We start from the raw sequence: 14,116 nt of genomic DNA on the forward strand, positions 1-14,116 counted from the left end.
GAATTGGGAGAGAGAATGTCATGTTCGAGGAACTCCAAGTAGGCCAATTCGAGTGTGTGAGGAAGAGTAAAATGAAAGGACTCGGGGATGGTGGGGTGGTGGAGGGAAGGAGTCAAATAGATATAAAAGAGCTGATTTGCTTATAGTGATGGAGGATCCACTTGAGACTGTGATATATATTTTATTGAATCAGTCAGCATGGTTTAATTATTTTCTCCAGATCTGTTTAGCACCATGTTAATAGGAATGAAGTAAGTATGATGGCAGGAGCATTTCCAAGTGTGGGATTTAGCAAGGTGTGATGACAATAGAAAAGCGGACAAAAGTTTCAGTTTAGAGTAGAGTTGAACTGTTAGGGAAGGGAGGAGAGTAAAGTTTGTTGCCAGGTTGATACCCTAGGAAAGGAATAAATTGGAGAAGGATTTTAGATGACAGACGAAGAATAGGTTGAGAGAGCATAAGTCAAGGCAACAAACATTTATTAAGTGCTTTAAATTGGAGGTTCTAGCGGCCTAGGGATCTTTTGGGTGACAAGGCTGATGTTACATAGTGAGTAAAGAAGTTAGAGAATTAGCAGTGGGCCATAGAAAGGAATGAAAGAATGAAAAAAGATTATGATCCAAAAAAGGGAATTTCAGAGTTCATGAATATGGAAATCAAGATCTTGGGAGTGATGGAAATATTAGGGGTGTAACTGTCTTAGTATATAGCAGAATTGGTTTGGAGAAATAGATATGGGAAATGAGTAGATTGAGCCAACTGGGTGTTAGGGTATTTGAGGGAGCATCATCAATATGTATTTTGAATTCTCCTAGCCAATGATAAGAGATTATGATCAGATAAAGGAATTTTGGAGTTTATGATCGTTGAAATGTATCACTTTTGTATGACACTGAGATCAAGGGTCTGACTGTGTATAGCAGTGGTGAAGTAGAGGAGTAGTCAATGGGACATGAATGGGTTGAGTCACTTCAAAGTAGGAGCTTTAATGGAACATCATTATATCTGTTGAAGTCCCCAAATTATAGGATCACTAACTGGAGGGGGCCTTAGAAGTTATTTAGTCCAGTTACATCATTTTACCAGTGAAAGAACTGAAACTCTGAAAGATTCAAGATATTTGCCTAATGTTCCACATATGTAGTAATAAAGGACATAGGAAAGGACTTTATATCTTAGAGTGACTGGGTTGTTAGTAATAATATGTAATATTAATATGTTGTTATTTTCAAGAACATTGATGAAGTAGTTTGTTTCACTGCCATCCTTATACTTGAACTTAAACCACTGTTTTCAAAGATTCTTGTTATATCAGGTCTTTTTTCCTGCTTTTCTGTATAAGACTGTATAGCTCTTTGTCATTTCCACAATAGGCCATTACAATTCAACAAATCAAAGCTTTGTTTTTATGTTACTTTTCTGTTAAAAAAAATTTTTTTCTCACTTCAATTAGAGTAGTTTAACTTGTATATTCTTTAAAAAATGATGTTCCCCACTGATTCAGTTATGAGAACACAATTTACTTTACATCTGACATGAATTCAGAGCTTTAGTGTGATTCCTAGAATTGAAAAACTTTTGTTTTATTTGGATGACTGATATTAAGTGGTGAGTAAGGGAATTTTATTGTAAACTACTTGTTTGTGAAATCACTTTTAGTGTTTTGAATATAAATGGAAGTGCCATGTCGATGTAAGAAACTTGTTAATATAAATGGTCACATTTTTCTGAATGTTATTGATTCATTTATATACTCTTTTTTTTTGCAGTCTGCCAATCACATGAACAACTCTCTGTTGTCATTGTACCGGAAAGGAAATCCTGACATTTTACCTGCAAGTCCTACAGTTGAACAAGACAAAAATAGTCTCCCTGTGGCAAAGAACGTCTTCCCTTCGACAACATCTGCTTTTACCAGGGTTTCTGAAGGCGGATGGTTTATTGATAAAACCCCAAGTGGAAAAAAAGAGAATGCTTCTTTAGACCTTTTAGTTGAGCAAGGAAATCATAAGAAGCCAATTTCTGAATTACAGGTATTTGCATTTTCATAGTTTAACCTTATTTTCCAGAAGCTTACTGTAGTCTTCTGGATCATTATTCTTAGGTCTATACTCTTTCAAGTAGACATTTCTGCTGTATGAAGGAAATAGGACCTTGCTATACTGCCTTTAACCTGTTGAGATTTAGTGGGCACTGATGGGGGGTCAGGTTCTAATGGTATGATTGTCTTTTACTTGGTTGATGAGAAAAGGAGCTGTGAAAACATGTTTTGTAGAATTGCAGTTTTAGTTCCAGATATCCCCACATGAATGGGAGTATTGAGAAAATGGCTAGAATGAATAGATATCACTGTTACCTGATTCTTTATAATGCTGTCATATAGAAGGGTGTTAAAAAAATGTATCACTAACTTTTATTGGGTGGAATATGCCTTTTTTCTTTGCCTTGGCTTTGTCATCAGTAATTAGCATTACTGGAATGATCAAGGAGAAAGCTTGAATTTTCTTTTATATGTCATGATTTGCTTGTTAACAATGGATCCTATCAAGCATCTCTGCAAAGATTCTTGTTTACTGTCTACTGTAATGTGGAATAATAATATTTTAACATCATTTGACCTATTTTTGGTCTGTTGGGCAACCTTTATCACAAATAGTCTAAGGAAATCCTAGTGAGACACACAGCAGTTTCCCTTGCCCTGATTGCTTTGGTTCCTGCTTGAGAATGTGAGACAACAGAACTGAATGGCTGTGTTCTAAATGACCCCAGAATGATTGGTTCTGAGTTGAAATTGTAAGTAAATTTTGGTCAAAGTCATCTGTGCCCTTTATGAACTTAGGAAATTTAAGCTTCAGAACTTGATTCCTCCAGACTTATGTGTTCCAGATCTGTACTTTTTATTCTGATTTGGAAATTAACTCACTTTAAGAGAGTAGGACTTTTAACCCTTCTGATTTTCTTTTCTCATGTTTGTAGTCTTTCATCTGATCTACTTTTAGCCCTTACTTTCAGGATATTATTAGTTACCATCTTAGGTAGAAATTGGACATCTTAAGCACTCTCTAATATTGGCTTTTAGCCCAAATTTCTCACTTCTAAATTCAACTTCTCCTACACTGAGGTATTTGGCAAAATTTGTGATTTGTTTGAAAATTTTAAAAAACCTGAGACAACATAATTAACATTTCTGAAACCAAATAGTTTTGTGATTTAGAATTTCTGACATTCAACTTAGTTACAGAGTAAAGAATATTAGTGCTTATTTAAGATCACTGTTACTTACCATTTTAAGGAAAGCTCTGTTTACTGTTGTGCTTTCCAGTATTTTTCATGTGAATGAGTATTGTCTTTTGTCAAAAGCTTTTTCTGCATCTATTGAAATGGTCATATGATTTTGTTGTTAATATGGTCAGTTATACTTGTAGTTTTCCCTTGAGTTCCTGGTATTAATTCAGCTTTATTATATTGTATGATCTGTTTGATATACTCACTTTGTGATATGATACTCTCCTTGCTAGGATTATATTTAAAATTTTTGAATCAATATTCATTAGAAAAAATAACCTATAGTTTTCTTTTTCTACTTTGACTCTCCCTAGTTTAGGTATCAAGACTATATTTTTATGACAGAAGGATTTTTTGGTAGAATTTCTTCCTTATTTTTTCCAAACAATTTCTATCATATTGGAATTAATTGTTCTTTTGGTAGAATTCACTTACAAAACCATTTGATCCTGGAGTGTTCCAAAGGAAATTCATTTCTGACTTATTCATTTTCTGTTTCTAAGATAGAATTATTTAAGGATTCTGTTTATCTATGCAGTTCATATTTTGTAACTTCATCCATGACATTTAGATTATCAGCTTTATTGGCATATAATTTGGCAAAATAGTTCTGAATAATTGCTTTTATTTCATTAGTTGTAAATTCACCTTTTTCATTTTTGTTATTTTTTTTCAATCAAATTTACCAATGGCATATTTTATTGTTTGTTCAAAAAACTAGCTCCTGGTTTTATTAGAGTAATAGGATTTTTAAAAAAATTTTCTATTTTGTTAATTTCCCCTTTGATTTTTAGGATTTCTATTTTGGTGCTTAATTGGAGTTTTAAACTTTGTTATTTTTTTAGTTGCATGACCAAGTTTGTTGCTGTACTCTTTCTTTTATTGATGTAAGCATTTAGAAATATAAATTTTCCCCTAAGGACTGCTTTGGCTGTTGGCCGCAAATTTTGTTATTTTGTTTCATTGTTGTCTTTATCTTTAATGAAATTATTGATTGTTTCTGTGATTTGTTCTTTGAACCACTCATTCTTTTTTGTTTTTGTTTTTATTTTATTTTATTTGTATTCAGTGTTACACAGTCACTTCCATATAACTTAGATTTTTCTCCCCCTCCTTCTCTGAGACAGCATACAATTTTATATAGGTTCTACACATACATTCCTATTAAATAATTTTCACCTTAGTCATGTTGCATAGAAGAATTAAAATGAATGGGAGAAATCATAAAACAAAATGTAATACAAAAGAAAATGATCTGCTACATTCTGCGATCAAATTCCGTAGTTCTCTTGGATGTGGAAGGCATTTTGCCTTAAGAGACCATTGGGAATTGTTTGAAGTCCTTGCATTGCAATGAAGTTCTAAGTCTACCAGAAAAAATTCTTGCATACTGTGGTTGCTGCGTATAAAGTTCTCCTGTGAACCACTCATTCTTTAAGATTGTTATTTGCTTTGCAATTACTTTTTAATTTATGATTCAAAGCCTCTGTATTGAATGTAATTTTTATTGCATTATGGTCAGAAAAAAAGATATTTTTAACATTTCTGCTTTTCTGCATTTGTTAGATTTTTATGCATTTACTCATGGTTGTTTTTTGTGAACACACCAAGCATAGCTGAGAAATGGGTGTACTGCTTTCTATTCCCATTCAGTATTTTCCAGAGGTCTATCATACCTTTCTCTAAAATTCTGTTCATCTCTTTAAATTTATTTCTTGTTTATTTTATGGTTATCTAGGTTTGAGTGTAAATTAGGGTCTTCCGCTATTCTAGTTTTACTGTATTTCTTTCCAGAATTAGTTTAACTTTTCCTTTAAGAATTTAGATACTCCCTCATTTGATGCTAAATATTTTCAGCATCGATATACGTTGATAATCTATGGTACCTTTTAGTGAAATGTAGTTTTCTTGTTTATCTCTTTATTTAGATCTAATTTTGCTTTTGCTCTGTCTGAGATCATGATTGCCTTGCCTGCCCTTTTTTTTTTTTTAAACTTCTGCTGAGGCATAATAGGTTCTGCTCCACTCCTAGTTTTAACTCGTGTGTTTTTTGTAAACAGTATACACCTAGTTTTCACTTCACAAAAGTGGACCAATCTGCAGATTTCCCTGTTGCCCCTATGGGCCTCTGCAGCCAGAGAGGTTTCCATGACTATTGCAGAGCGTGGACTGGTGCTGACTCTTGCCTCCTCCCCACCGGGGAGTTGAATCTGCATAAAATGAATTGATGTAACATTAGAGCTTTATCCTTTTCCATTTTACGGGTGATTTTATCCCATTTATATTCACAGTTATGATTCTTCTTTGAGAGTCAGATGTTTGCTAACTAAGGCACTTTGCCCAGATAGCCTTAACCTAGAAATGCTTTTGGCCTCCTTGTTGTGGCAATTAAGTTAAACTTCTAAATCAGATTATTCTGTTGTCATTGTCATTTTTATTGTCTTTTTACCGTATTTGGTCTTGTTATCTTTTAAATAGTTCGGGTTTAAGTTGTTTTGATTGTACACTATATTTCTCATTTTTATGATTTAATATTTTATTTTTCTCCATTTACATATAAAAATAGTTGTTAACATTTCAAAAAATTTTTTGAGTTCCAAATTCTCTTCCCCCTTTGGAAAGGGCAATTTTATATAGCTTATACATGTACAATCAGGCAAAACCTATTTCTATGTAGTCATATTATGACAGATAACAGCCTCCCCCCCAAAAAAAACCCATGAAAAATAAAAAAGGAAAGAAAAAAGTTTGCTTCGATCTGCATCCAGACTCCATTAATTCTTTTTTGGAGATAACATTTTTAATTATAAATAATTTGGAATTGGCTTGGATCATTGTATTGCTAAAAATAGCTAAGTCATTCACAGTTAATCATTGTATAATGTTGCTGTTACTCTGTACAGTGTTCTTCTGGTTCTGTTCGTTTCATTTTGCATCAGTTCATGTAAGTCCCAGCTTTTCTAGGAGCATCCTTGTTATTTCTTATAGCACGATAGTATTCCATCTAAATCATGTACCACAATTTGTTCAGCCATTCCCCAATTGATAAATTTGTCCTCCATTTCTAATTCTTTGCTGCTCTTAAAAGAGCTCCTATAAATGTTTTTGTATGTAGGTCTTTTGTCTTTTTGTTTTTTATCTCTTTGGGATACAAGCCTAGTAGTGGTATTGCTTTGTCAAAGGTTATAGATGATTTTATATATTTTATATGCCTTTGGGCATAGTTCCAAATTGCTCTACAGAATGCTTAAATCACTATACAGTTTCACCGGTAGTACGTTGGTGTCTCAGTTTTCTCACGTCACTTCAACATTTGTCATTTTCTTTTTTTTGGATCATATTAACCAGTTTGATAGGTGTGAGCTCATCATTGTTAATAATTTGCATTTATTTACTCAAGAGCGATTTAGAGCATTTTTTTCCATATAGTTATAGATAGCTTTGATTAATTTGTCTGAAAACTACCTGTTCATATTCTTTGAACATTTATCAACTGAGGAATGGCTCTTATTATTGTAAATGTGACTCAGTTCGCCATATATTTGAGAAGAGAGATCTTTATCAGGGAAATTGTAAAAAAATTTTCACAGTTGTGATTACAAACTATATGTTTCCCTCCAGCCTATTCCCCTCCTTTCATTCTACTTTCTCTTTCGTTTTACCCTGTCCATCCTCAAACGTGTTTTGCTTCTTTTACCTACCCCAATCAGCCCTGCTTTCTATTACCTCTGCTTTCTCTTCCCTCCTCCCTCCCCCCAGTTGCCTTCCCCTTACTTTATTGTAGGGTAAGATAGATTTCTATACCCAACTGAGTGTGTATGTTAATTCCTCTTTGAGCCAATTCCATTGAGATTAAGGTTTGCTTGCTCCCCCTCAGTTCCCTCCCTTCCTCTGCACTGTAAAAGCTCTTTCATACCTCTTTTATGTGATAGAGTTTACCCCATTCTCCTGCTCCCTTTTCCATTTTCCCAGTACATTCCTCTCCCACCCCTTAATTTCATTTTTTTAGACAGTGATCCATTATATTCATCAACTCACACTCATTCCCTCTCTCTATGTATACTCCTTCTAACTGCCTTAATAATGAGAAAGCTTTTAGGAATTACAGGTATCATTTTCTCATGTAAGAATGTAAACAGTTTAACCGTATTGAAACCCTTACAATTACTCTTTCTTGTTTACTTTTTTATGCTTTTCTTAAGTTTTATATTTGAAAGTCAAAATTTCTGTTCAGTGTGGGTCTTTTCATCAGGAGTGCTTCAGAGTCTTCTATTTCATTGAGTATCCATTTTTTTTTTCTCCCTGAAGGATTATACTGTTTTGCTTGGTAGGTGATTCTTAATTGTAATCCAGAGTATCATAAAAGCCCTTTTATCCTTTAATATAGAAGCTGCTAAATCTTATCTTATTCTGACTGTGGCTCCACAGTATTTGAATTGTTTTTGACTGCTTGCAATATTTTCTCCTTAATCTGAGAACTCTGGAATTTGGCCATAATAATAGAGGTTTTCATTTTAGGATTTCTTTCAGGAAATGATTGGTGAATGCCTTCAGTTTCTGTTATACTGTCTTGTTCTAGAATATCCTTGATAATTTCCTGAAAGATGGCTTCTCTTCCTTGAATCATCTTTTCCCAAGGATTTTTCTTATCTTTACCTTTTTTTACCTTTGTATTGAAGTCATCTTGTATCACAGGATATGCTGATTTAATTTGAAATGACTTAATGAGTTCTTCATAGATTCCTCTTCATCTTTATGCTCAACAACTGATGTTTATATAGAAGCTGCAATTATTTTTGTGGTGATATTTTTACAGATACATGTCGTTGATCTTGCAGTACTGGATGACCAAGCTATCCATCCCATGAAATTATGTGGCATGTGACTTTTTGGACATGATAAAACTCACTCTGCTATTTGTTTTTTTTACTTCTCAAAGGAGCACCTGTGTGCCATTCTTTCATTTAACTGCAACTTCCTTCTTCTGGATTCATTTGTAGCAAGAGTATCAGATTGATAGGATTCAGCTCCTCCAGCAAGATGTCCATTTGGTGGTCATTACATAAGGATTTCACTTTTAAGGGTACCAAGCATCTAAATACCTCAAAATTCCAAAAACTGTAGAATTCCTCATTCTTGCTTCCCTGTCACTTGAATTTTAAGAGAGCCACAAAGGGACAGGGTCATTTTGCAATTTTCTTTGTTTCATAGGTACTCATGACCAAAAAAAGGATTATTCTGGTGGCTAGGTGCTGATGACATGTCTCTCCCTATGTTGCAAGATTAGTCTTCTTTAAACACACTGTGCCTCTTGATGAGAATAGTCAGTTTCCAGCATGGTAGGAATATACAGAGCTTATCCTCTGCTATGATAGAATCAAGGGTCACCTCCTTGCATGATTAGTCGTTGTAGTAGAACACTATGGAGGTTCTCTAGTGTTATGATGTATTTAAAAATCTGTTTTAAAACCTTTCTCAGTAAGAGTACATGAATTTTCTGATGCTTGTCAAGTGAAGCATAGATAGCAAAGCAGCATGTAACCAGGATGAGGAAAGGTATAGCAAGACCCAGAAGGTAACAGGTCAGAGTCTGTCAGTCCAGACTGTGTAGAATGTCATAGGAATCTATTCTAACTGAAATTTAATTCAGCTGGTGGACCAAGAACCATAAGGAGCCTAGGTGAGGAACAAGGAGGTCAGCAAAGTATGCAGTGTACCTATGTTAGGAACATCTGAAAGGTAAGCTCTTTTGAGTTTAATAGAGCTGAAGTAATTTGGATGCTTGAATTTTAGCTGGCTTTGTCCTCTTCTTATCTACTTGAATATATCCAAGAACTCTTGATGTCTGAAATACAAAATGTGAGAGGCAGGAACAAATGAAATTCTTGACAGTACACACTTCTCTAAAGATGTTAAGGCTTTTTCTATTATATCTTCAGATGTGGCTTAATTAAATATTTTAAAAGCTGCATGTTAACTGACTACTCTTATAGGTATTATCTCATTCGGTATTTCTCTAGGATCCAAAAGATAATTCTCTTCTGGAGAATGAAAGTAAAAGAAGCAACAGGCTTAAGAGAACCAAGAGGAAAACTGAAGATCTTCAGAAAGTAGACGGAGAAATAAAAGATGTTTTGCAAAAAAAAGGTTAGACTAATGAGTAATTTACATTTATGTGGGTAGTAAGTGGTAGTAGTGTATCATGAGATTATATTTAACTTTAAATTTCAGGAAACTACTGTGGGAGAGGGAAATGCTGGGTCTTATGATTTTAGGTTTATCAGGTGAGAGTAAGACTATACGGAAGCATACACTAGGAAATATTTCCTTATCTGTAGTTATTTACTTAGTAGAGCTTATTAAGTAGATTCCTGTTGATTTGTTCTGGATTCTTCATGCTCCTTCTTTTCTGCTTGACAGCCAAATCTCAGATACGAGAGCTACAGATCCCAACTGTGAAATTTGAAGATGTAGGGGGCAATGATGTGACATTGAAGGTTAGTTACACTAGAGAATATGACTTCATCTTGCTGTTCTGATAGTGACAGAAGGAAACAGACTGCAGTGTTTTTGCCTGTGTCAAATGTGTATCCATCGTGAATATCAGCCTTTTGCATTTTGACTTTATTGAGGGTCAAAAGAAATAAGTGATATAAAACACAGCACCTTTGATTTAAGGTCATTTAAGTTGTACTTTGACAAAGTTGCTTGTTTAAAAATTGGGCGTTTAATTCAATTGAAGTGTATTTTTTTCTTTGGCCATCTTAGTGAAAGCTGTGATATATTAGAAAGAATATTGAACCTAAAGTCAAGTAAGGTTGGAGTTAGAATCTCGTCTTTGATCCCTTATTTGTTGCATGACCATAGCCAAGTCACTTAACCTACTGCATCTGAAAAATTTTATACCTGTAGAGCATACCTCACAAGGTTGCTGTGCTGATCAAATGAGATAGAATGCTTTGTAAACCAGTGTTATTTACTTTTTTCTTGACAGGAAGTGTGCAAGATGCTTATTCATATGCGTCATCCTGAAGTATACCACTGCCTTGGTGTAGTGCCACCTAGAGGATTTCTTTTGCATGGACCTCCAGGTTGTGGAAAAACATTACTTGCACAAGCAATTGCTGGGGTAAGGAATATTGATGCTTACTGTTTCTCTCTTTAAACTTCTTTTTTTTGTGATGGTGTCAGGAAGAGGACAGCTGTCATTTAGAAACAATTCTTTTTTCTCTTTTTCTTTATTTTAAGATTCATTGAATTTGTGCTAATTTATAAGGCTGGAAATTGAAATGGCATTCCAGTTTACTTTTCAGGCTTTCTATTCACTTAGCTCCTAAACGGATAATGACCAGAATTGTCATCTGATTACTTTTTCCTCTGGATGACTTTTTGGGTTGGAATAGGACCCCATTTCTTTTTCTAATAGAGCAATAGTTGGTAAACCTTTAAGAAGATTGTAATTACCCTGCTTATTGCCATTGGTACAACTAGCTTCATATATAGTTTCTTTCTAGTAATGAAGCTTCTCTTTCCTGAACTCTATCCACTGTTTTATCAGTTAAAAGTGGGGGGAAAAAGTTTTCAGGGTGGGTCAGATCTCCTATAGTTCCTGTTCCCTAGGCAGAGGACATTTCACACTATGTTGGCCCATTCTAGAGTTGGGAAAGATTATAGCTTCTTTGGTTCTAGACCAGATTTTCAGGGGGAAGAAAATAATCTTCAAGCTTTCCTTTGCCAGTGGTGGAATTAAAAAACCTCAGGCACTATGTCCAAAAAAACTGATATAAAAATGAATCTTGATTAAAATATATTTCTTTTTCATTGGGTCAGTATATAAAGCTAACCATTCCTTAGAAATTAGGCTTTGAAAAAAATTAGTTTATTTCTGTTGACTGGGTCAGAAGGAAATAATTTCGTTTAAAACTTAGCAGTTTCATTATTCTTTTCTGTGTTCATATGCAGGAGCTTGAGCTGCCAATTCTTAAAGTAGCTGCCACTGAGATTGTGTCTGGATTGTCAGGGGAGTCTGAACAGCAACTGAGAGCACTGTTTGAACAGGCTGTGGTAAGTCAAGGCAGCTGCTAACTACACAGAGGCCATTTCATTGGGAGGTTCTGTTCAACTTAGTCTCTTCTCCTATTTCTGAGACATTACTGGCATTTGTTCATTCACTGCGTTGATTGACATTACCATGCCTGCTGTTGCAAGAGAGAGGTGGGGAGGACTTGTAAGACATCAGAGTAGTACCTTGTGCCCAACAGCCTTATGACAGAGACATGAGGGGATAGAAACAACCTACGGGTGGGCATTAGAGGCCACTTGAATGTCCAAGAGAATACTCTACATTTTATATTGGATTTCACAGCAAAAGAAAACCAATTGTAAACTTGAATGTAAACCATATTGGGGCTAGTAGAATTTAAGATATCCCTTGTGAGGAGGAAATTCTGTTGTTTTACTAGAAAGATTCTGGATTATTTCTGTCTTATCTAAGCTTCAGTTCTTAAAGGTTTAAAAAATTAAAACAACCCAAGAATATTGCAAACATATATAATAATGTATTTGCATTCAGTTCAAGTTTATTCCCACACTTGGCTTTTTATTAGCTATTACAGTGACTAATTCTTTAATGAAAACTGGGGACAAGTACATTTTTTCTTCATCATTTGAAACAGAGTCTGTTGTGTCTAATGAATATGTTCAGTTTAATTGGAAGTACTACATTATAAATAGAAATGAGAAATTCTACAGCAACAATAGCTAAAAGGACATATAGGAAACCAAACAAAGATGGTAGGCGATTTACTAGATCACCTTCAAATGGGGTGGAGAAGTTACAAGGGAGGAACTGGAAGAAGATACAGGTAAAATTCTTGCTTTGTTTTGGCCCTCCATTGAGAGAGAGAGAGAGAGAGAGAGAGAGAGAGAGAGAGAGTGTGTGTGTGTGTGTGTGTGTGTGTGCGCGCGCGCGGTGGGTGTGGGTGTGTGCGCGGTGTGTGTGTGTAGCATGTGTGGTGTATGTATATAGTGGGAAGAATGATGTAGTGAACTCTATTTGTGACATGACTTAAATTTATAACATTTTAATTTAAGGTATAATTGATATAATTATATTTAAAGAAACAAATACAATCTCCAGGTTACCAGTCTTGTTTGAGTCTTTTGCCTTCTGAGAATTGTAATGACACCTGTTTGGCCAACAGGACTGTAAGATCAGTTCTCTGTGAATGATACTTTTCCCAATGACATAGTTATTCTTTCTTGTCACTTTCTTTTTCAGCCTCAATTCTAATACCATCCCATATCTTCTTTTATTTCTTCTTCTCATTCCGTTTTTCATGTAACTGAGCAGAAACTTGATATACTTGGCTTATGGAGATTCCATTTGGATAATATGGTTTAGTGTAGTGGGTAGATTGTTGGACTTGGAATAAAGACCTGAATTTGAATTCTGCCTGTGATTTTACTAGCTCTGTGACCATGTTAAGTCACCTACCCTCATTGAGATTTCCATCTATGTGTGTGTTTTTCCCACAAATATTTGTAATTTCAAAGAGAGTTAGACAGTGAATAGCCAGACTTTTCTTTTAAATTTGATATATCCTATTCATGAGTTGGTGTAATTTTAGCCTTATTATATATTAGCTTATATAAGCTAAGTAATTTAGCTTATGTAAATAAGCTTATTTAGCTTATAATAAGCATTTATTAAGCACTACTATGTGCCAGACATTATGCTAACATCTTTACCTACCAAACTTCTTCTGTCCTTAACCCATTGCATCTGCCCTCCCCACCCATAGGCCTAATGTTGAATGATTAAATATTGGCATGCACAGGAAGTTTCAATTCTAGGTACTCTGACTCTCTGAAACAGTGTTATAAAGAGTTTCATGAACCTCACTGTTCTCCATGTATTCTGTGACCCAGTGACCCAGTGTCTGTGACCCAGTGGTGCTATTCCCCACATATCCAGGCAGTCAATCATTAAACATTTATTAAGTGTCTAACGTGCCAGGCACTGTCCTAAGTGCTAGGGACACAAAAAAAGACAAAAGGCAGTGCACTTATAATTAAGTGGAGGAGACAACAAATATGTAATAAGATAAATTTTAAAAAGGCACTAGAATTAAAAGGGATTGGGAAAGGTTTCCTGTAGGAGGGGGGATTTTACTTGGTGCTTGAAGGAAGCTAGGAGGCAGAGATGAGGAGGGACAGCATTCCAGACATGGGAGATAGCTATAGTACAAGTGTCCAGAGGCAAGAGGTGAAGTGTTTAGGTTTTGGAACAGCAGAGAGGCCAGTGTCACTGAATCACAGAGTGTACAGTGGGGAAGAGAGGGTGTTTGTAAGGTGTAAGAAGACTCAAAAGGTAAGGGTGGGCTAGGTTGTGAAAGCCAAACAAAGGATTTCGTATTTCCTCCCAGGAGGTGATAAGCAACTAGATTTTATTGAGGTGGGCAACATGGTCAGACCTATGTTTTAGGGACATCTTTTTGTCAGCTGAATGGGAGATGGACTGAAGGGGGGATAAACTGGAGACTGGCCGACATGCTAGAGGACTTTTGCAATAGTTCAGGTTTGAGGTCATAGGGGCCTGCACTAGAGTGGGGCCAATGTCAGATATGAGAAGAGGTTGTAGTCAAGAGATGTTAAAAAAATGAAATCCACAGGCCTTGGCAACAAGTTGGATGTGGAGGAGAAGGGGAGTCAAGATACTAAAGAGTTGGGAGTGACACCTAGGTTGTGAGCCTGGGTATCTGGGAAGGTGATGGTGCCTTCAACAGTCTGGAAGTTTGGAAGGGGAGAAGGTTAGGGGGAAAGGTAATGA

The 14,116-nt window shown here is 35.3% G+C and overlaps 1 protein-coding gene across 1 annotated transcript in view; it reads left to right on the plus strand.

The window, feature by feature from the left end:
- Positions 1-14,116, plus strand: part of NVL (nuclear VCP like) — an 88,559-nt gene that overhangs the window by 18,265 nt on the left and 56,178 nt on the right. The window contains exons 6-10 of the mRNA XM_072647728.1: positions 1,770-2,033; positions 9,306-9,432; positions 9,706-9,782; positions 10,280-10,414; positions 11,248-11,349. Coding sequence (XP_072503829.1) covers positions 1,770-2,033; positions 9,306-9,432; positions 9,706-9,782; positions 10,280-10,414; positions 11,248-11,349 — 705 coding nt within the window. The remainder of the gene's footprint in view (positions 1-1,769; positions 2,034-9,305; positions 9,433-9,705; positions 9,783-10,279; positions 10,415-11,247; positions 11,350-14,116) is intronic.

Source organism: Notamacropus eugenii, chromosome 2 (assembly GCF_028372415.1).
Source record: "Notamacropus eugenii isolate mMacEug1 chromosome 2, mMacEug1.pri_v2, whole genome shotgun sequence".
In the NCBI taxonomy this organism is placed as follows: Eukaryota; Metazoa; Chordata; class Mammalia; order Diprotodontia; family Macropodidae; genus Notamacropus; species Notamacropus eugenii.